The sequence below is a fragment of the Mandrillus leucophaeus genome, unplaced genomic scaffold (assembly GCF_000951045.1).
Source record: "Mandrillus leucophaeus isolate KB7577 unplaced genomic scaffold, Mleu.le_1.0 Scaffold384, whole genome shotgun sequence".
Taxonomy (NCBI): domain Eukaryota; kingdom Metazoa; phylum Chordata; class Mammalia; order Primates; family Cercopithecidae; genus Mandrillus; species Mandrillus leucophaeus.
This window is the reverse complement of record NW_012104076.1, coordinates 1,416,359-1,437,424: the sequence shown is the minus strand read 5'-3', so window position 1 is coordinate 1,437,424 and position 21,066 is coordinate 1,416,359. Positions and strand designations below refer to the sequence as shown.

Below are 21,066 nucleotides of genomic sequence, written 5' to 3'. Positions count from 1 at the left end.
CAATGGCACAAATCCCAGCTCGCTGCAACCTCCGCCTCCTGGGTTCTAGCAATTTTTCTGCCAGCCTCCAGAGTAACTGGGATTACAGGCGCCTGCCACCACACCCGGCTAACTTTTTTTTTTTTTTTTTTTTGAGACAGAGTTTCATTCTGTTGCCCAGGCTGGCGTGCAGTGGCATGATACTGGCTCATGGCAACCTCCACCTCCCAGGTTCAAGCAATTCTCCTGTCTCAGCCTCCTGAGTAGCTGGGATTACAGGGGCATGCCACCACGACCGGCTAATTTTTGTACTTTTAGTAGAGACGGGGTTTCACCATGTTGGTCAGGCTGGTCTGGAACTCCTGACCTCAGGTGATCCACCCACCTCAGCCTCCCAAAGTACTGGGATTTCAAGTGTGAGCCACGGCACCCGGCCAAGAACTCTTTATGACTCAACAGGATAAACAACCCAATTTCAAAATGGACAAAATATTTCAATAGATCTTTTTCAAAGAAAATATACAGATGGCCAAAAACCAAATAAGAAGATGTTCAGTATCACTAGTTATTAGGGAAATACAAATCAAAACCACATTGAAATACCACTTCACACCCACTAGGATGGCTATTATTTTAAAAAGCTAGAAAATACACGTTCACAAGCACATGGAGAAATTGGCACCTTCATGCATTACTGATGGGAATGTAATATGGTATCATCGCTATGAAAAACAAGTTTCTCAGAATTAACCATACAATCCATCAATTCCACTCCTAGGTGCAGATACAAAAGAACTGAAAAAGGACTTAAAAAGATACCTGTATACCAATTTTCATAGCAGCATTATTCACAATAGCCAAAAGATAGAAACAACCCAAATGTCCATCAACAGATAAATAGAACAAAAGGTGGTATATCCATACAATAGATATTATTCAGCCATAAAAAAGAATGAAGTTCTAATACATGCTACAATATGAATGAACCTATAAAATATTATGCTATGTAAAATATGCCATAGGCTGGGTACCGTGGCTCACGCCTGTAATCCTAGCACTTTGGGAGGCCGAAGTGGGCAGACTGCTTGAGGTCAAGGGTTCGAGACCAGTCTGGCCAACATGATGAAACCCTGTCTCTACTAAAAATACAAAAATCAGCCAGGCATGGTGGCAGGTGCCTATAATCCCAGCTGCTTAGAAGTCTGAGGCAGGAGAATCGCCAGGAGGTGGAGACTGCAGTGAGCCGAGATGGCGCCACTGCACTCCAGACTGGAAGACACAGTGAGCCTGTTTCAAAAAAAGAAAAAAGCCATACATAAAAGGACAAAAAAAGCATTCCACTTACATGAGATATCTAGAATAGGCAAATTCATGGAGAAAGAAGGTAGAATAGAGGTTAGGAGGGGCTGCAGGAGGAAAAACTGGTGAGTTATTGATTAACAGGTATAGAACTTCTGTTTGCGATGATGAAAAAGTTCTGGAAATAGTGGTGATGATTATACAGCATTGTGAATGTACTTACTGCCACTTAATTGAACACTTTAAAATGATCAAAATGGTAAAGTTTATGTTATGTAAATTTTACCACAATAAAAGTAAAATAAGTGGGAGAGACAATAGGTGCTCATATGCATGATCAAGTGCCAGCACACTGATTCTGAACCCATCGCGTCTACTAGCTCCCAATTCCTCAAGAGTCATCATCTTAAATTTTCCCAGAGTTTTACACAAGAGATAATAGATAAGGATTAAGAATGCGGTTAAACCAAAATCAGGAGCAGAACAAAAAGACCAGAAATAGGGTAGTGAAAACGCATAAATTTAGCCTAATACTAATAGCAAGATAAAACCAAACAAGAATAAAGGCAGAGATCTGAAAAAGTCAAATATGTGGTCACTTGAGTTCTAAGGGTCCTCTTCTCTCACTAGTTCCCAGACTCAAAGGAGTTTCTCTAGTTTGTTTTCAACTAAGCATACCCAGTATAAAGCTACCATACTGTCATTACTAACCCTCAGCCAATGTCAGTTTACTGTTTTAAGAGAAAAGGGTGAAAAAGATGAGACTCTTAATTACCATCTCATAAACGAATGTTTCTTGTCTGCAGGCTCGATCTATTGTAATGGTTTCTTCCCGATGTTCCAAGAACCTTTTTCTAACCCTGTTGTAGATGTAAAAGGAAAAAAAAAAATCAAAGTTCAACATTTGTTATTCAGACTTCAAAACATTCAGTATATTTTATTTTGAACTAATTTTAAGTAGCAAAAGCAGGAAAAAGTTCCCTTCTCTTGTTCAGCTTCCCTATGTCAACATCTTATATGATCATGAGACAATTATCAAGCACAGGAAATAAATTATTATATAGTATTATTAGCTATAGGCCTTTTTAAAATTTCACACAATTTTTAATTTACTCGGTTTTTTTTTTTTTTCTGTTCCAGATTCCTATTCAGGATCCCACATGGCATGTTATTTGTCCTTAGTCTCCTTGAGTTTGTTAAAGTTCTTCAGTCTCTACTTATATTTCATGATCTTGACAATTTCAAACAGCTCTAATCAGTTATTTTATACAATGTCCTTCAATTTGTGTTTGACTGCTAGTTCCTCATGATAGGAATAAATTTAGCATTTTGGTAAGAACACTACAATGATGTCCTTCTCAGTATATCATATCAAGAGGTTCATGATATTAATATGACATTTTACTAGTGATGTTTAGCTTATTTCTGTCTGCCAGGTTCCTGCACCAGAATGATACCTTATTTTCTATGAACTTGGTAAATATTTCGGGGAAGATACTTTGACACTATGCAAATCTTGTTTCTCCTCAAACTTCACCCAGGAATTTTAGCATTCATTGATAGATTTTCTCTGCAACATTTGTTACTGTGGTGTATGCCTAACAGCAATTCTGTCTTTCCTTTCTTCTACATTTATTAATTGGAATTATATTTTGAGGAAGACCTGCCTCCTTCCTCCCATCTGTTTACTTCATCATTTCTATTAGTATGAACCTACAGATAATTGTTTTATTCTGGGGTTAAAATCTAATATTACCATTATTTTGTTGTTCAAATTGGTAGTTTTAGTCATTAGGAGCTCCTGTTCTTTCAGCAAGTCCTCTCCTTTTTAAAATTATTTTTTATTTTTTGAACATTCCCTTACTTTCTGGCACCACAAGATGCTCAAGGCCCATCCTGTATTTTTCTTGTCTCATCCCAGGAATGGACCACTTGTAAGAGCCCTAGTTCCTTTACTGGAAAAAGGTATTTAGAGACCAGTATCTGGGTTCTAGGCATTCTCATTGTCACTGGAGTCACTGCTTCTAGGCTTCTCAGCTGACATAGGCAGGAAATATATGTATGTATACTAACCTATACATGTATAAATATCTGTATTTCTGTATTTTACTGTTACACATTTAAAACTATGAGTTTATACTGATACTTCTGATCCCAAACTAAAACCACAGGATTCATTTTAGCCTTTAACATTTCCTTGTTTATAACTTCTTTCTCCACAAGTGAGAAATCCAGCTTTCACTGTTGGCAACCTATTATTTGTTCAATTCTAGTAAACACATAAAATGGTTACAGAATTGCTAACCTATACCCCTGTGAGAAACACTAACTTATAAAAAGTTCTGTCTTCACCCTTACATTATATCAAGATATGCCTTTGGTAGCATTTTATTATTTAAAAATCGGAACAATATAGTTAAGATTAGCACAGCCCCTATGCATGGATGATATGCAAATTCATGAAGTGCTCAAAAAAAAAAAAAAAAAAGATAGGCTTTAATAAAGACTTTAGTTCTTTCTTCCCCACCCTCTTTGGTGGTGTTATATTACACATTTGTAATGCAACTAGGCTTATTTTTTAGTTTTTGAATTCAGTTTTGGGTTCCCCCTACATTCTGGTTGGTTTTAATTGTCTGATTACATCTAGGGTATGTGAAAAATATGTGACACATCACTATGATCCTAAGAGTCAAAAGTGTCACTCCCTCTTTGTCCCTACTAACCTGATCCCATTCCCTCCCTTCTTTCCACCCCTTTCGCACCCACCCCTGCAGGCAATCAGTCTCTACAGTTTTGCTTTATCCTTTCCATTTCTTTTGTTCAAATAAACAGATATTTGTATATACTCTTTTATCTCCTTCTGTATCAATCTGAGTTCAATTAGGAAGAAAGAAAAAAATGAATAGCAATTTGAACAAAGGTTAAGGATTCAACAACTTTAACAGAGGATTGGAATAATGAGGGACTGGCAAGGAAGCAGTAAAAGGGAACACTAAAGAACGGAATAATCGCAAATACAAGGAGCACCCTACCCCTAGGGCTGAGAAAAAGCTCAAGGAAGTCCTTTTTTCTTCCCAGGACTGAGATCCAGAGGAGCAAGAGAAAGAAGTTGCTATAGTGCTGCATCAGTGGAACTTGCTGGAAATCTACCCTTAAGGGCACCAAGAAAACCTGTTCAGGGGAGCTGTGGAGGGAAATGGGGTTGGCAGGGAAAGCTGCTGGGCGCGGAGTGCTTCAGACTGCAGTGTATTGCAGGAGCTGGGCACTGGGGAAGCTGTGTGCACTGCAGAATCCTGCTGGGCCAGCACATCAGATCAGGAAGCAAAACCCTTGAGAGTCCTGAAAGGTCTCTCCATCGCCCTTCACTGACAAAGCTTAACGATGTGCTAGTTGGCAAAAGAAAAGTATTTAAAAGGCCAAGGTCCATTTTTACAGAGCAGGAAAAAGAAGTAAATTTGAAGATGAGAGCCAATAAACTACACCTGGCACATCTTTCTTACATGAAAGGTGGCATATACTTTGGGATTTTGCTTTTTTCACTTAATAGAATGTACTAGAAATTACTCTGAGTTAATCCTTTCTCATCCTTTATTACGGCTGCAAAATATTACAGTGTGGATTTCCCATAGCATATTCAACAATCTCCTCTCCTATGTCTGTATATTTAAGGTATTTCAAATATTTTGCAATTATGAACAATACTTCAAGGAATAACCTTGAACACACATGTTTTCATATTGTTGGAGAGGTATCTTTGGTATAAATTACTAGAAGTGGGATTGCTGGGACAAAAAGTACACATATATGTAATATTGTGTTAAGTATTACAAAATTTACCCTATAGAAAAGTTCTAACAATCTGCATTCTCTTCAGAAATGTAAAAACAAACAAAAAACCACCTGTTTCCCACAGCTTTGTCAAAAAATGTATTATATATTAAAATTTATGCCAGTCTGATAGGAAGAAAAGGTATCTCAGCGTAGGTTTAATTTTCACTTCTCTAATTTTGAGTGTGTTTGAGCATTTTTTCATGTTTGTGAGTAACTTTCATGTTTTTTGTGTGAATTACTGGTTCATGTCTTTTTCCCATTGGGTTTTTGGTCATTGTTCCTCAACTTTTAAGAGTTCTTACATATTAGGGATATTAGCCCCTTTGTGGTATATGTCATAAACATTTTTCTCCAAGTTTGGCAGCTGTCTTTTGACTTTATGTTGTGAAAACATTTTAATTTTTAGTTTTATCCATCTTTTTATTTCCTCTGGATTTGAGTAACAGAAATCCTTTCACTACGCACCATGGTATGCATGTTTCATTCTCTACACTTTGTTTTTTGTTGTTGTTGTTGTTGTTTTTGAGATGGAGTCTCGCTCTGTCGTCCAGGCTGGAGTACAGTGGTGCCATCTGGGCTCACTGCATCTCCGCCTGCCAGGTTCACACCATTCTCCTGCCTCAACATCCCAAGTAGCTGGGACTACAGGTGTGTGCTACCACACCCAGCTAATTTTTTGTATTTTCAGTAGAGATGAGGTTTCACTGTATTAGCAAGGATGGTCTCGATCTCTGCCTACCTCGGCCTCCCAAAGTGCTGGGATTACAGGCCTGAGTCACCGTGCCCAGCCATTCTCTACACTTTGATCCCTATCTATTATTCTTGTGTATAGTGTCATACTACATTTGTATATGTATTTGACTCTAATTCTGGACTTTTTATTCTGTTCCACTGGTCTATTTATGAGTTACTACCCACCATTTTAATTATAAAGGCTTTGTGGCATATCTTAATATCTGGTAAAATTACTACTTCCTCATTTTTTTTTTTTTTTTTGGAGACAGAGTCGTGCTGTGTCCCCCAGCCTGGAGTGCAATGGTGTAACCTTGGCTCACTGCAACCTCCGCCTCCCAGGTTCAAACGATTTTCTTGCCTCAGCCTCCTCCTCCTGAGTAGCTGGGATTACAAGTGCCCACCACCATGCCCAGCTAATTTTTGTATTTTTAGTAGACACGGAGTTTCACCATGTTGGCCAGGCTGGTCTCAAACTCCTGACCTCAGGTGATCCACTCATTTCGGCCTCCCAAAGTACTGGGATGACAGGCGTAAGCCATCGCCCCACCAGCGAGTGGTGGGTTTTCTTTTTCCCTCCAGAGTCTTCCTATTCTTGCATGTGTTTTCTGCACAAACGCTATTATCAACTTGTTTAACTTCATAACAGATACTTATGGTATTTTTATTGGGATTACACCATATTTATAATTTAATTTAGGAAGAACTGACATCATTGTAATGTTTAGTCTTCCTATCCAAAACAGAGAATATCTTTCAAATTGTTCAGGTTTTCTTCAGTCTTTCAGAACTGTTTTGGAATTTTCCTCACATAAGTCTTATACATTTATTGTTAAATTTATTTCTCAGTATTTAACCTTCTTTTGGGGTATCATAAAAGGAATTTTCTCCACCATCTCTAATTGTTTATTGTCATATATATGAAGGCTATTAAGTTCTATATATCAATTTTGGATCCTATTTCACTAAATTATTTTTCTGTTTGAGTTAGTTTTCACATTGACTAATTTTCCATGCATACTAATCACATAACCGGCAAATAGAGAAGTTTTTATTCTTTACCTACCCCATACCTCTAATTAATTTATCTTGCCAAACTGCATGGCTATACCTATAGACTATGTTGCAAAGTAGTAGAGATAGTAAGCATGCTTGCTTTTTTCTGGATCTTAGAAAATGCATGTATTGCTCCCTTACTAAATAAGGTGCTAGCTTTACAACTAAGATACATATATATATTTTTTATCATGTTGGAACAGTATTCCTCCAACTTCTATTTCCTTAGTATTTTTATCATGAATGTGTGCTGAATTTGTTAAGGCCTTTGCAGCATCTCTGGAAATAATACTTTGTCAGATTTATTAACATGGTATATGACATTAATACATGTTCTCATACTGAACCAATGTTCCATTCCTGAACTAAATCCCACTTGGCAATGGTATAGAGTATCATCTTAATATGATGTTGGATTGTCTGGTAATATTGTGTTGAATGATCCCCATGTCAAGTTTTCTTTCTCTGTATTGTCAGTATGTAGTTTAAGTATCTGTCATGTTTGCTTCAGAAAAATAATTAAGAAGTTTTTCTTCCTTCAAGGCCCTAAGCCACTGGGAGTATTTAGTCTTCGAATGTCTGGTAGAATTCTGTGAAACCATCTGGACTTGCAGTCTTTTTGAAACAGTTCCTTACATAACTTTCTCTGTTTTTCTACAGAAACTGTCTAAGTTTTATAAGTCTTAAGGGCTTAATTTCAGTAATCTGTTTTTCCCTAGGAAATTATCCATTTCATTTAGGTTTTCAAATTTGTTTGCTTAGAGCAGGGATCAGCTAACTTCTCCTTAAGGGGCCAAATAGTAAATATTCTAGGTTGTAGGCCATATGACCTCTCTCACACAACTACTGAACTTGCCATATAGTACAAAAGCAGCCACAGACAATATGTGAATAAATGGGCGTGATTATACACAAAAACAACCAGCCAGCCCATAGGCTGCAGTTTGCCAACCCTTGAAGAAAGTACTGCTAACCAGTCTCAGCCATTAAAAAAAAAAGTTTCGGCTGGGCACGGTGGCTCAAGCCTGTAATCCCAGCACTTTGGGAGGCCAAGACGGGCGGATCACGAGGTCAGGAGATCGAGACCATCCTGGCTAACACGGTGAAACCCCGTCTCTACTAAAAAAATACAAAAAAACTAACCCAGCGAGGTGGCGGACGCCTGTAGTCCCAGCTACTTGGGAGGCTGAGGCAGGAGAATGGCGTGAACCCGGGAGGCAGAGCTTGCAGTGAGCTGAGATCCGGCCACTGCACTCCAGCCTGGGCGACAGAGCAAGACTCCGTCTCAAAAAAAAAAAAAAAAAAATAAAATAAAATAAAATAAAATAAAATAAAATACAGCTCTATTGTTGCCTTGTTTTATATGTTAGTTAACTAACTTTTAAATTGTTTCAGAAAGTCACCGTTTTAAATTTAATTAGGGCCGGGGCAGTGGCTCACGTCTGTAATCCCAGCACTTGGGAGGCTGAGGCAGGCAGATCACCTGAGGTTGGGAGTTCAAGGCCAGCCGGACCATCATGGAGAAACCCTGTCTCTACTAAAAATACAAAATTAGCTGGGCATGGTGGTGCATGCCTATAATCCCAGCTACTCTGGAGGCTGAGGCAGGAGAACTGCTTGAACCTGGGAGGCGGAGGTTGCAGTGAGCCGAGGTTGTGCCAATGCACAATCTACTCAGCCTGGGCAACAAGAGTGAAACTCTGTTTCAAAAAAAAAAAAAAAGATTAACTAGACCCATGGTTTTCCTATCATTTTCCTCATTAATTTCTCTTATCTTTATTATTTCCTTTCCAGTATTTTCTTTTCACTTACTTTGTTGTTTTTTCCTCGTTTTCTGAGCTGGAAATTTATTTTCTTTTTGTTTTTTGACAGGGTCTTTTTCTGTTGCCCAGGCTGGAGTAGAGCAGTAAAATCATGGCTCACTTCAGCCTCAATCTCCCAGGCTCAAGTGATCCTTCTACCTCGGCTTCCTGAGTAGCTGGGAGCACAGGCATGTGCCACCACAGCTGGCTAACTGTTTTTATTTTTTTGTAGAGGCAGATTCTTCCTATCTTGCCCAGGTTGTTCTTAAACTCCAGGGCTCAAGCAATCCTTCCACCTTGGCTTCCCAAAGTGTTGGGAGTACAGGCATGAGCCATTGCACCCAATCTGTTTGTAATATTCTATTTTCGGAATGTCACTGATGTTACCTTTGTGACCTAATACATAATCAATTTTTGTGAAGATGTCATATAGTTTTCATTAGCAGGGAGCAAATTTTATGTATACGTACCTCCGTAAGATATAAATTAAAAAGTGTCCTTTATCCCATGTAATACTTTGGGGCTTGAATACTATTTGTCTGATATCAGCATCACTACTCCTGCTCAATTTTTGTTTCCATTTACTTAGTATACTTTTGTCTAACCCTTTATTTTTAGCTTTTCTGAATCACTTTATTTTAGATGTGTCTCTTGTCTCCCCAAGATTTTTGTTTTACAAGCCAAAGTGAAAATCCTTTAATAGGTTGCTTAAGACTGACAGATGTATTTGGTATCAACTCTATCACAATATTTTCTAATTATCTGTACTTTGTTGTATTAGCTGTTTTCATTATGAAATCTGTATTCTTTTCCATTTATTTTTTAGAAATTGAGGAGGAGTTGGTATTTCTATTATTGTTCTACTGGTTACCTTTGTACTCATATTTTTTAAATCCTACAGTTACCCATTTTCTTATTTAACACTTTACTATCCGATGTGTCAGATTTTGTTTTCCCTCTGCAGTAGTCTTTAAAAAACCCATCTATTGCCCACACGTTATCCATTTTTCTCCTTCCATCGTTTTAGTTGCAACACCACACTTTGTTACAATACCCAACAGTTACACAAATCTTCCACCCTCATCCTCTCTGTATTAGTCCTTTTGCTGAAAATTTCCCAGTCATCAATTGGTTGGATAAAGCTCATTCTCTTGTATGCTCCTCAGAAATGGCCAGCAGGTACAGAAATTACCCAGGTTCTTGTATATTGAAAACTCTCTTTCTATAACCTTGATATTTGAGGACATTCAGTTAAATACAAAATCCTTAATTCACACCTTCATTGAGCTTTAAAAAAACACTGCTCTATGTTGCCTTGCTTTGTATGTCAGTTCTGCAACATCTGATGCTTTCTGTAAGTTTGCCTTTGCAAGTTAATGTGTTCTTTTTGGGCATGGAAGATGTGATGATTTCATCTTTATCTCTGAAATCTAATAGTTTTACTAATATATATCCCAAAAGCCAGTAAGTCTGGGTTAATTTTTCCAGGTACCTAGCGAACCCTTTCCAGATTTGGTTTTTTTTTCAATTTTGGAAACTTTTGTTAGATTATGTTTTTAAATACGAATTTACTCCATTTCTTTTTCTTCTTCAGGGACTCTGATAATATGACTATTATATCTTTGCCTATCTACCGTTCCCTACTCTCTCGGATTCATCTTACTTTTTTTCTTTGTCATTTTCAATTCTCTTGCTTGTTTTTATGCCTTTCTTCATTGCCTCTTGCTTTCATTTCAGTCTATTTTCCCTTAGGTATCTTAAAATTTATTCGCTTACGAAGTAATTGTCTTTTCTTCCATTTCTTTCCTGCGTTTCATCAACTCTTTTCATTTCTCCTTTAGTCATCATTTCCATTCTTATTAATAGTTTTAAAAATTCTAAGCCAGCCGGGCGTGGTGGCTCATGCCTGTAATCCCAGCACTTTGGGAGGCCGAGGTGGGTGGATCACGAGTTCAGGAGATCGAGACCATCCTGGCTAACACGGTGAAACCTCATCTCTACTGAAAATACAAAAAATTAGCAGGGCGTGGTGGTAGGCGCCTGTAGTCCCAGCTACTCGGGAGGCTGAGGCAGGAGAATGGCGCTGAGATCGCGCCACTGCACTCCAGCCTGGGTGACAGAGCAAGACTCCGTCTCAAAAAAAAAAAAAAAATTTCTAGGCCAAGGTAAACATTTTTATACCCTCAAATGCTTATCTGAGTATATTCAATTCTGTGTGAAGTGTAGACTTATAGGTTTTCTTGTTTCTTCATTGTTTTCTGGGTGGAAGCAGGTAGTCTCCAAAGTTGATTTGTATAAACAGTTACAGTTATTTCCTCATTATCTACAATAAGCTCTCTTTAAATTTTATTTCCTCTTGCTCATTTTTGTAATATCTGGGGTATAGTGATAGTTTACAAGATTCCCAGTTTGACGGTGCTCATTTCTGTCATTCTAGTCAACCTCAGATATATGAGAGTTGTTTGAGTGGTTTTTTTTTTGGAGACAGAGTCTCGCTCTGTCACCCAGGCTAGAGTGCAATGGCGTGATCTCAGCTCACTGCAACCTCCACCTCCCGGGTTCAAGTGATTCTCCTGCCTCAGCCTCCCAGGTAGCTGGGACTACAGGCACGTGCTACCATGCCCAGCTAATGTTCGTATTTTTAGTAGAGGTGGAGGTTTCACCATATTGGCCAGGCTGGTCTTGAACTCCTGACCTCAAGTGATCTGCCCTGTTTGAGTTTTTTTAAAAAGTCATTTGTGGTTGGTTTGGCGGGATAAGAGTTTTGAGTTCTCTAATTTCATGGTTCTTTTTTTTTTTTTTTTTTTTGCAGGACTCTAAAGTTCCCTTTTTTAGCCTTTAAACAGTACATTCTGGACCTGTAAACAGTACTTTCTTGGTCACAAAAGTGAGGGGGATGGGCAGAATAATCTAAAATTTCTATTGTATTAAAAGTAATGTTGCTGAAGGGCTGGGCACGGTGGCTCACGCCTGTAATACCAGCCCTTTGGGGCAAGGCGGGCAGATCACTTAAGGTGAGGAGTTCGAGACTAGCCCGGTCAAAACGGTGAAACCCCATCTCTACTAAAAATATAAAAAATTAGCCAGGCATGGTGGCACATGCCGGTAATCCCAGCTTCTTGGGAGGCTAAGGCAGAAGAATCGCTTGAGCCCAGGAGGCAGAAGTTGCAGTGAGCAGAGATTGAGCCACTGCACTCTAGCCTGGGCGATAGAGTGAGTGAGACTCTTTTTAAAAAAAAAAAAAGGAATGCTGCTGAAGCTTTTGGAATGACAAGTAAGTTTTAGCAGCACCCATGTATTAACAATTTTCTCTCCTATTCCTAGGAATTAAAACCTTCCAACTAAGAAGTCAAAAAAAATTTCAAAACTGCTGAAGCTATGCTATAGATTAAGGGAACAACAAGTATCAAGGAAGAATCAGTATCTACCAACTACCCTTTGTCTCTCACATGCATAAAATGAGCTCTATCATTCAATGTAGGAAAGAAAAAGTACCAGAAATTTATTTTATGTCATAATAAAGAGATGATGTACTTATGTTTTATTTTTATAATAGAATAATGTTAAATTACTGGTGAGGAGAAGGAAGGTTCAGAGAACAATAAAGTATAAAAACACAAATTTAGGCTTTTGCCACAAGTCTTAATTTTTTTTGGCAGGACCATTAAGGTTAACAATGGTCATGTATTAAATACACTAGCTTCACAGTATATCAAAATAACCCCAGTTGAAGAATACTGTACTGATTTACATTAGATTATATATAATTTTACCCACAAATCCTGTTTGGAGGGACTAGAAGATAACCAGAGAGATCTAGTTGACCTAGTAGTGCAAAGTAGTCATGAGAAGCAATGTTTAAGTAGTCTTAAAATTACTATTTAACATGGCTTAACAAAATTACTATAAATCAATTAATGTGTTAACTATAGCAAAAAGAGTCTGCTTTAATATGATTATCATCAACGTTCTTTTTTCAGTCTATCTCAGAAATCACTTCCTGAGTCTTCTGAAAGTTTCATTTATTCCACTCATTCTACAAATATTTGTTAGTGTTAGCTAAAGGATTATGGACTCCATTTAGGTCCTCTTGTATGCTCATGTTATATCTGCCACACTCACTGCTATATTACCAATTCCTAGAACAGTGAGTGCGGCAGATATAACTTAAGGAACTTTCAAGTGTAGCTAAAAAGACAGAAAATTAAACACGTATATTACAGATGTGATGAGCATTTCATTAGGGAAGCATGGGGTGCTACATAAGCATACAAGAGGACCTAAATGGAGTCCGTAATCCTTTAGCTAACACTTGCAGGATGAGTAGAAGTCAGCAGGGTCAGGAGATAAGCAAGAATGACTGTTCTGGGCAAAAGCCTGGAGTGAGAGAGCACTTTCCAGGAACTGAAACACAGTGCAGTGTGGCTGTTAACACTGCAGAGAGAAAGCTGAAAAAAATCAGCAAGGTCAGCCAGGCACGGTGGCTCACGTCTGTAATCCCAACACTTCGGGAGGCCGAGGTGGGCAGATCACGTGAGGTTGCAAGTTTGAGACCAGCCTGACCAACATGGAGAAACCCTATCCCTACTAAAAATACAAAATTAGCCAGGCATGGTGGCGCATGCCTGTAATCCCAGCTACTTGGGAGGCTGAGGCAGGAGAATCACTTGAACCCAGGAGGCGGAGGCTGCCGTGAGTGGAGATCGGGCCATTGCACTCAGGCCTGGGCAACAAGAGCAAAACTCTATCTCAAAAACAAAACAAAATGAAAACAGCAAGGTCCATTCCTTAGAGGCCTTTGTGAGCCACTACAGACTCAGGACTTCAGCCTAAGGGACATCAAAAGGTTTTAGGCAAGGGAGTAACAATCAGATGTGCATTTTAGACAAATACAACTAATCAATCAATAGTTACAGAGCACGAATTGGAGTAAGGCAGTATAGTGGCTCTGAGAACAATACATAGATGGGAGTCTGGACTCTCATTGAGCCTTCAAGGACTTTAGAAATGGCAGAGTTTAAGGCAGTACAAATGTACGTGTTTCCTAAGGGAAAGATGGGTTGTGGTAATCTGGAAAGGAATCTTTAGGTTTTTAAAGAAGTTGGTATGGGCCAGGTGTGGTGGGGCTCAGGCATGTAATCCTAGCACTTTGGGAGGCCAAGGTGGGCGGATCACTTGAGGTCAGGAGTTGAAACCAGCCTGGCCATCACGGTGAAACCAGTCTGTACTAAAAATGCAAAAAAGTTAGCCAGCCCAGGTGGCGGGCGCCTGTAATTCCAGCTACTCCGGAGGCTGAGGAAGGAGAATCACTTGAACCCGGAGGCAGAGATTGCAATGAGCAGAGATCACGCCACTGCACTCCACCCTGGGCAACAGAGTGAGACTCCATCTCAAAAAATAACATAATATAACATAACATAACAAAACATAACATAACATAAGTGGTATGTTTCAGATGGGAGAGAGGCCGCATGCATCCTGAGCCATCTGAAAGTGGTTGAAAATAAATCTGGAAAGGCAGATTTGGGATACATATGGAAGGCTTCAAATGTCTAGCTAAGGAGTTTGAAATTTTTCCATATAGGAGGTGTAGGGCCATAGACCATTTTTAAGCAAAATACATGCTCAGGCGATAATGGATAAATCAGTGGGAGAAACGACTGTACTTAGCAAAGACAGTTAAGAACCTTGCATAGCGCTCCAGGTGTTGCTGCTGTAAAAGTTAGCAGTAGGGACCAGGGGAACAGATTTGGCAGTTATTATGAAAGAAAACCCAAGTAGAGTTGAAATGACTGCCTGAATATTTGAGGGGGATAATATCAGAGGATCAAGAACGACAGAACATAGCTGAGGTGGTATGAAATAAGTGGACTATAAACTGGAAATTATAAATTTCACTATTACATGCACAATTTCTCTATATTATCATACAACAGTGCCTCTCAAAGAGTGGTAGGCAGACCAGAATTCATCTACGACCTATTTGTTAACCAATCTGTACAGAAAAAGCGATTAAGCATTTAGAAACTTCCATTATCGGTTGACAGTATTTTTATGTCTGTTGAATTTAATTAAAAATTTGAACTTACATTGTGTTTGTCTTTTTTAATTCCATTTTTCTAGCAATTCTTTTTGTAGTATTTTATCAAAGTATAAATGTCAAAAATTTAAAATTTTTAAAAACAAAAACTGTCCTTTACCACAAATAGTTTGAGAAACACTATCAGAGTATTTAGCTTGCCCCCCAGATCTAAGTAGATTAACTCTACCTCTATAAACACACATTCAAGAATATTAAAAAATAAACACAAGTTTGAATATGGACTGAATATTACAGATTATGCATTTATGGTTAATTTTCTCAGGTATAATAATACCACGATAATTATGTAGGAGAATGATACTTTTAGAAGCTATATGCTTATGTATTTAAGGGTAAATCATCATGTCTAACTTACTGAATGGGGGATAGCAAAATGAAAAAACACACAGCAGGCATCCCATACACACGGCTAAAGTAAATATGGTCAAATGTTAAGAACAGCTGAATTTAGGGGGTGCGTATACAGATAACAATCAACACTGTACTTTCAACTTTTCAAAACATAATGTTGAAAAAATGATTAAATAAATACGTCATAAAAACCAAGTCCTCCATACCCCAAAGTCACCAGGTCAGTATTCTCTGGAATGACTTCAGGATCCTCACCGTCCTCAAGGCATTTCAGTTTATCAAGGCTAAAACAAAAAGGAAAAGCAATACTTTAAGGTCGACTCTGCATCTGGTTCACAGCGAGTTAGGGTTGTTTTCCTAAATACATTACTGAATTACGAAGTCAGATAAAATCCAGCAGGCGGCTCAGAGAGACCAGAACTTAAGACAAAGATTTCTGTGGTTATATTTTATAATGAAAAGGCCGATGAAGGCAGCCAGTACTGTTAAATGGAGAAAGAGATTAAACTTATTTTTATATTTTCACCCCCAAATAAGGCACTTTTAGGAAAAATTTCAGTAACAGAATACCCAGAAGGTCCCCAAAAGAAACCAGTTAGTCGGGGTTTTAACACTCCTTTGATGAAGTCTCCCGCAGCTTCACCATTACTCAGATTCCTCCACTGTCAAAGTGTCTGTCAATGGCAGGTACACCTCGCTGTTGCCCTGACTGCTATTCTTTATTAACAAGCACTTTTAGAACAAGCAAACAGAAAAACTAGTCTTTGACGCAGCTGTCTTGGCCCTTTGCTCCAACTCGCGGAAACTGGGCATTCGGGTCCCAGGACTTCTCCTGGTGTTCCAGGGAGGCTCCAGCGGGTTGAAAGCTTTGAAAGAGTAATACTCCTAGCGCAGGTCCAAACCACAGGACCTTCTCAGGGATGAGTCCCAGAGGAGCGCAGAAGCAAGGATGCACCCTGTTTGACCCCAAGCTGCAAGAGCCCCTTTGCTCCGCACTCACCCGCACACCGCCCTCAGTTCAGCCGCCGCCTCCAGGCTGCAGTCCAGATCCCCGGCCACCGCGGCATCCTCCCGGTCGGAGTCCGCAATCCCCCGGCTCCCAGGCAGAGCGGACGCCAGCGGCTCCCTCAGCGACAAGTCCCCGGCCCCGCGCAGACGGCCCCGCCACAGCTCCCCAAAGGCGCCCACATGGAAAGCGCGCGTATTTAGCTCGGGAAGCTCATACTCTGGAAAATTGCAGCCGCCACTGCCGGAGACTGGGTCCTGCCTGCCAGCCACCCCGCTACACGTTGGTACACCTCGGCTTCCTTCAGCCATGTTCGCCCCACTCCCTTCCCTGCAAAAGCCTGGAGATCAAGGCCTCGCAGAGCGTGATGGAACTTGTAGTTGCTTGGAGCTCCCGGCCGGCAAGCCACGGGGCGGCAAGGGCGGGGCTTCGGAAACTACATTTCCCGGCAGGCCCACCCCAGGGCGCGGCACCGCGAGGCTCTACGGGCAGGGTGCAGCATTGTTCTCCGACCTGGGCGGGGCGGGAACCGTTGCGGCTGTCGGTTAACGGCAGCGGGTGAGGCTGCGTGTCTGGTGCCCGAGTTACACAGCAACTGCCTCTGCTGGGTAGGGCGGCCTCGCCAGGCGCTTAGGCCCCGCGCCTTGCAGCTCTCGGACCAAGGGGTGCAGGGCTTTTTCTTGACTCTGGATTTCAAGGACTGCTCTGCTGCCTGCTTGCTTTAGAGTCTAAGAAACAAGGAGGGCGAGGGCCGAGACCAGGGACACGATCAGTCCTCCAGATCTGGTTCTTTCAGAACCTCCCCAGAGGCGCCATGTGCGTGTGTGTGTGTGTGCAGTAGTGTTTCAGAGCGTCTGTGTATCACACACTGCACATGATTAACCCTGGTGTATGTTTTTAATGTTTTTAAAAATTACAATGACCTTTCCGGATAGAGAGTATCACCCCGTGATGCTGTTAAGGAAGGAGTTACCTGCGGGGAAAATGGAAGCAGGATCGGAACTCAATCAGTCTGGCTTCAGATGGAGCCCTCTCCATTTCTCAGAGGCCCTAAAGGATACAGCAGGACATACTATTTATTTATTAGGCTATAATCACATGCCGTATAATACACCCATTTGAAGTGTTCAATGCTTTTTAGTATATTAACAGACTTGGGCAACCATCACCACTATTTGAGAACATCTTTTACCACTCCAAAGAAGAAACTTCTGTCTTTTAACTATCACCCCTGATCCTCCCACCTCCTCCAGCCCTAGCCAACCAAGAACCTACTTTCTGTCTCTCTAGATTTAACTAATCTGGACATTTAATATAAATGGAATTATATGGTCTTTTGGTGGCTGGCTTAATATTTGCAAGGTTTGTTACAGGTAGTTAGGCATGAGCAGGGCAGGAGAGGGCTCTTCCCTCACCCACTAGGAATGCATATTGCCTCTAATAGTGATAAATTGGCAGCCGGTGCCGGGGAGAGGCCATTTCCTGATGGCCCACACCTGTTGCACTAAAGTGTTAGTTGAATGCAGATGACAGGGAGAAGCAACTTCTTGGGCATATGCATTAAGAGACAAAATCGGGGAGTATGACCTTCCAAGAGGACTCTATCGGAAAAGGCAAGAAAGCCTCAGATGGGCATGCGTGCAACTGCCTACATACTGCGCTGTGCTCACTTCCCAATGATAAGGAGGGCACTGCACATGCAGGCAGCCCACCCTAAGGGAAGAATCATGGGAAAGGAGCCAGCCTATAAAGTCCTAGGATCAAGGTCAATATCACAGTTGACCTCAGTGATGGCTTGGGACTCTTCCGAGCGTGCTTTCCTTTCTTTCCTATTCTAAAGGCCTTTTAAATAAACTTCCACTCCTGCTCTGAAACTTGCCTTGTCTCTTTTTCTGCCTTATTGCTCCTCAGTCAAATTCTTTCTTCAGAACTCCCGACCTTGTGATCCGCCTGCCTCAGCCTCCCAAAGTGCTGGGATTACCGGCGTGAGCCACCGCCCCCGGGCTTCTGGTTGTTTTGTTGTTGTTGTTTGTTTGAGATAGCGTCTTGCTCTGTCACCGAGACTGTGCACTGGCACAATCGTGGCTCACCGAAGCGTGTCAAGCTAAGTCATTATATCCCCTGTGACCTGCATGTATACATCCAGATAGCCTGAAGTAACTGAAGAACCACAAAAGATGACATTCCACCATTGTGATTTGTTCCTGCCCCACCCTAGCTGATCAATTGACCTTATGACAATACACCTTCCCCGCCCTTGTGATAACATACTTTGTAATATTCTCCCCACCCTTGAGAATGTACTTTGTGAGAGCCACCCCCTGCCCACAAAAAATTGCTCCTAACTCAACCTCTTATCCCAAACATATAAGAACTAATGATAGGCTGGGCGCTGTGGCTCACGCCTGTAATCCCAGCACTTTGGGAGGCTGAGGCAGGCGGATTACAAGGTCGGGAGTTCGAGACCAGTCTAGCCAATATGGTGAAACCCCATCTCTACTGAAAATACAAAAATTAGCTGGGTGTGGTGGCAGATGCCTGTAGTCCCAGCTACTTGGGAGGCTGAGGCAGTAGAATCGCTTGAACCCGGGAGGCAGAAGTTGCAGTGAGCTGAGATTGTGCCATTGCACTCTAGCCTGGGCGACAGAGTGAGACTCTGTCTCAAAAAACAAAAAAAGAAAACAGCTAATGATAATCCCACCACCCTTTGCTGACTCTCTTTTCAGATTCAGCCCGCCTGCACCCAGGTGATTAAAAAGTTTTATTGCTCACACAAAACCTGTTTGGTGGTCTCTTCACACACACGAACGTGACACAGCATAGACCTCCCAAGCTCAGGTGATCCTCCCATCTCAATCTCCTGAGTAGTTGGGACTATAGGTACACTGCCACCACATCCAGCTAATTTTTTTATTTTTTGTAGAGAAGAGGTTTCGCCATATTGCCCAGGCTGGTCTTGAACTCCTGGGTTCAAGTTATCCTCCTGCCTTGGCCTCCCAAATTGTTGGGATTACAGGCATGAGCCACCATGCCCAGCTGGAGCTCTGGTTTTTATCAGTATATCATTGTAGGGAATATCTGTTGTTTTTGTCAGCCTAGTATTGTTTAACAGATCTGACCTTCCCTACTACTTTTGATCCTCCTGTGGCTGCCAGTCACAGAACCATTCCCAGTCTGGCCATAGTGGTTAGTCCAAGGATGAGCGAGTGTCTCAAATACAGCCAATCAGAATTCTGTGGGGTTTTATCTATAAACCAAGAAGCTCTTTATCTGTTCTAAGGACCTAATAATGTGTCCTAGACACAGACTGTTCCTGCCAGTGGAAGAGTCAGAAGGAACAGAGGCAAGAGTTTGAAAAAGCAAAGGCAGAAAATGGAGAAAAGAGAAGTCCAGTGACTTGGAGGTATTGGGGCTGAGGCCATGTGCTCCCTCATATTTGCCATTAGGTAAAAGAGGCAAAATTTTACCGCTACTCTGTTAGGATTTTTCAGCTGGGCCTGAGAATTAAATTGACATAAGACAGAGCAACAGAAGAAAAACGCACAAATTAATTTCATACAAGTGTTATGTGGCGTACGATCCTTCATAAGGAAATGAAGACCCAAAGAAGCAGTTACAATTGAACACTTATAAACTGAATTGGATAAAGAGTAGTGAATTATGAAAATGTGACAAGGCAAAATGTCATGCACATCCGTGTGAACAGACCACCAAACAGGCTTTGTGTTAGCAACATGGCTGTTCATTTCACCTGGGTGAAGGCGGGCTGAGTCCGAAAAGAGAGTCAGCGAAGGGAGATAAGGGTGGGGCCGTTTTATAGGATTTGGATAGGTAATGGAAAATTACAGTCAAAGGGAGGTTGTTCTCTGGCGGGCAGGAGTGGGCACAAGGTGCTCAGTGGGGGAGCTTTTTGAGACAGGATGAGCCAGGCACAAGATAATGTCATCGCTTAAGGCAAGGACTGGCCATTTTCACTTCTTTTGTGGTGGAATGTCATCAGTTAAGGCAAGGACTGGCCATTTTCACTTCTTTTGTGGTGGAATGTCATCAGTTAAGGTGGGGCAGGGCATTTGCACTTGTTTTGTGATTCTTCAGTTACTTCAGGTCATCTGGGTGTATATGTGCAAGTCACAGGGGATGCGATGACTTGGCTTGGACTCGGAGGCCTGACACAAAGCACTCGAAGATAGGGTAGTTAATTGAGTGGAGGAGTGACTAGGAAGATAAGAGTTAGTTTAACAAGGTTGGTTTGTACAGATTTCCCTCAGCCTCAACTTCCTGTCCTTGATGAGAAGAATGATGTTTTCCTTCTGGGTATAGGGAGGATACCTTTTACAAGGGAATTTCATCTCCTGCTTTTAAGAAACAGAAGAAAAGTCAGAGTGAACTCTTTGCACCTGCTGTTTTCCAACTGATACGGCTCAGATGAGTGGAGGAACACCGGGTTTGTTGGTCCTCATGCCGGTTTAGATAAAACAACATGGACACAAGTGGAGTGGTTTTAAGGAGCGGCGAGTTTATTAGGCAAGAAGGAAGGGAGGAGATAGAGGGAAGAAGCTCCCCAGTAGAGAGACAGAGGGAGGCTGGCTCCAAAGGCGAAAGAGGAGGTCCCCACCTGCCGCCGATACCAGCCAGGTATATATACAGAGGCTGGAGAAGGTGATATCTGATTTGCATAGGGCTCAGGGGATTGGTTTGACCAGGCATGTCATTCACGTAGCCCTCGGAAAAAGCTGGCCCTCTCATCCTAGCCTTTTAATATGCAAATACAGGGCACTCTGGATGTTCTACACACGTGGAGATATGTGGGGAGGCCATGTTGCCAGGAACATGTTGGGCAAGGGCAAGAAGTCCGCAGGAATTGCTATATTAGGTGGACCCAGTTTCTAACGGCCTGCATTTGCATA

At 41.2% G+C, this 21,066-nt stretch overlaps 1 protein-coding gene across 1 annotated transcript in view; it reads right to left on the bottom strand.

Moving 5' to 3' along the window:
* Positions 1-16,667, bottom strand: part of SNAPC3 (small nuclear RNA activating complex, polypeptide 3, 50kDa) — a 41,423-nt gene extending 24,756 nt beyond the window's left edge. Inside the window, exons 1-3 of the mRNA XM_011990855.1 lie at positions 16,154-16,667; positions 15,360-15,437; positions 2,054-2,138 (exon numbers count right to left, since the gene is read on the bottom strand). Coding sequence (XP_011846245.1) covers positions 2,054-2,138; positions 15,360-15,437; positions 16,154-16,470 — 480 coding nt within the window. The 5' untranslated portion in view covers positions 16,471-16,667. The remainder of the gene's footprint in view (positions 1-2,053; positions 2,139-15,359; positions 15,438-16,153) is intronic.
* Between the last annotated feature and the right edge of the window lie 4,399 nt (positions 16,668-21,066).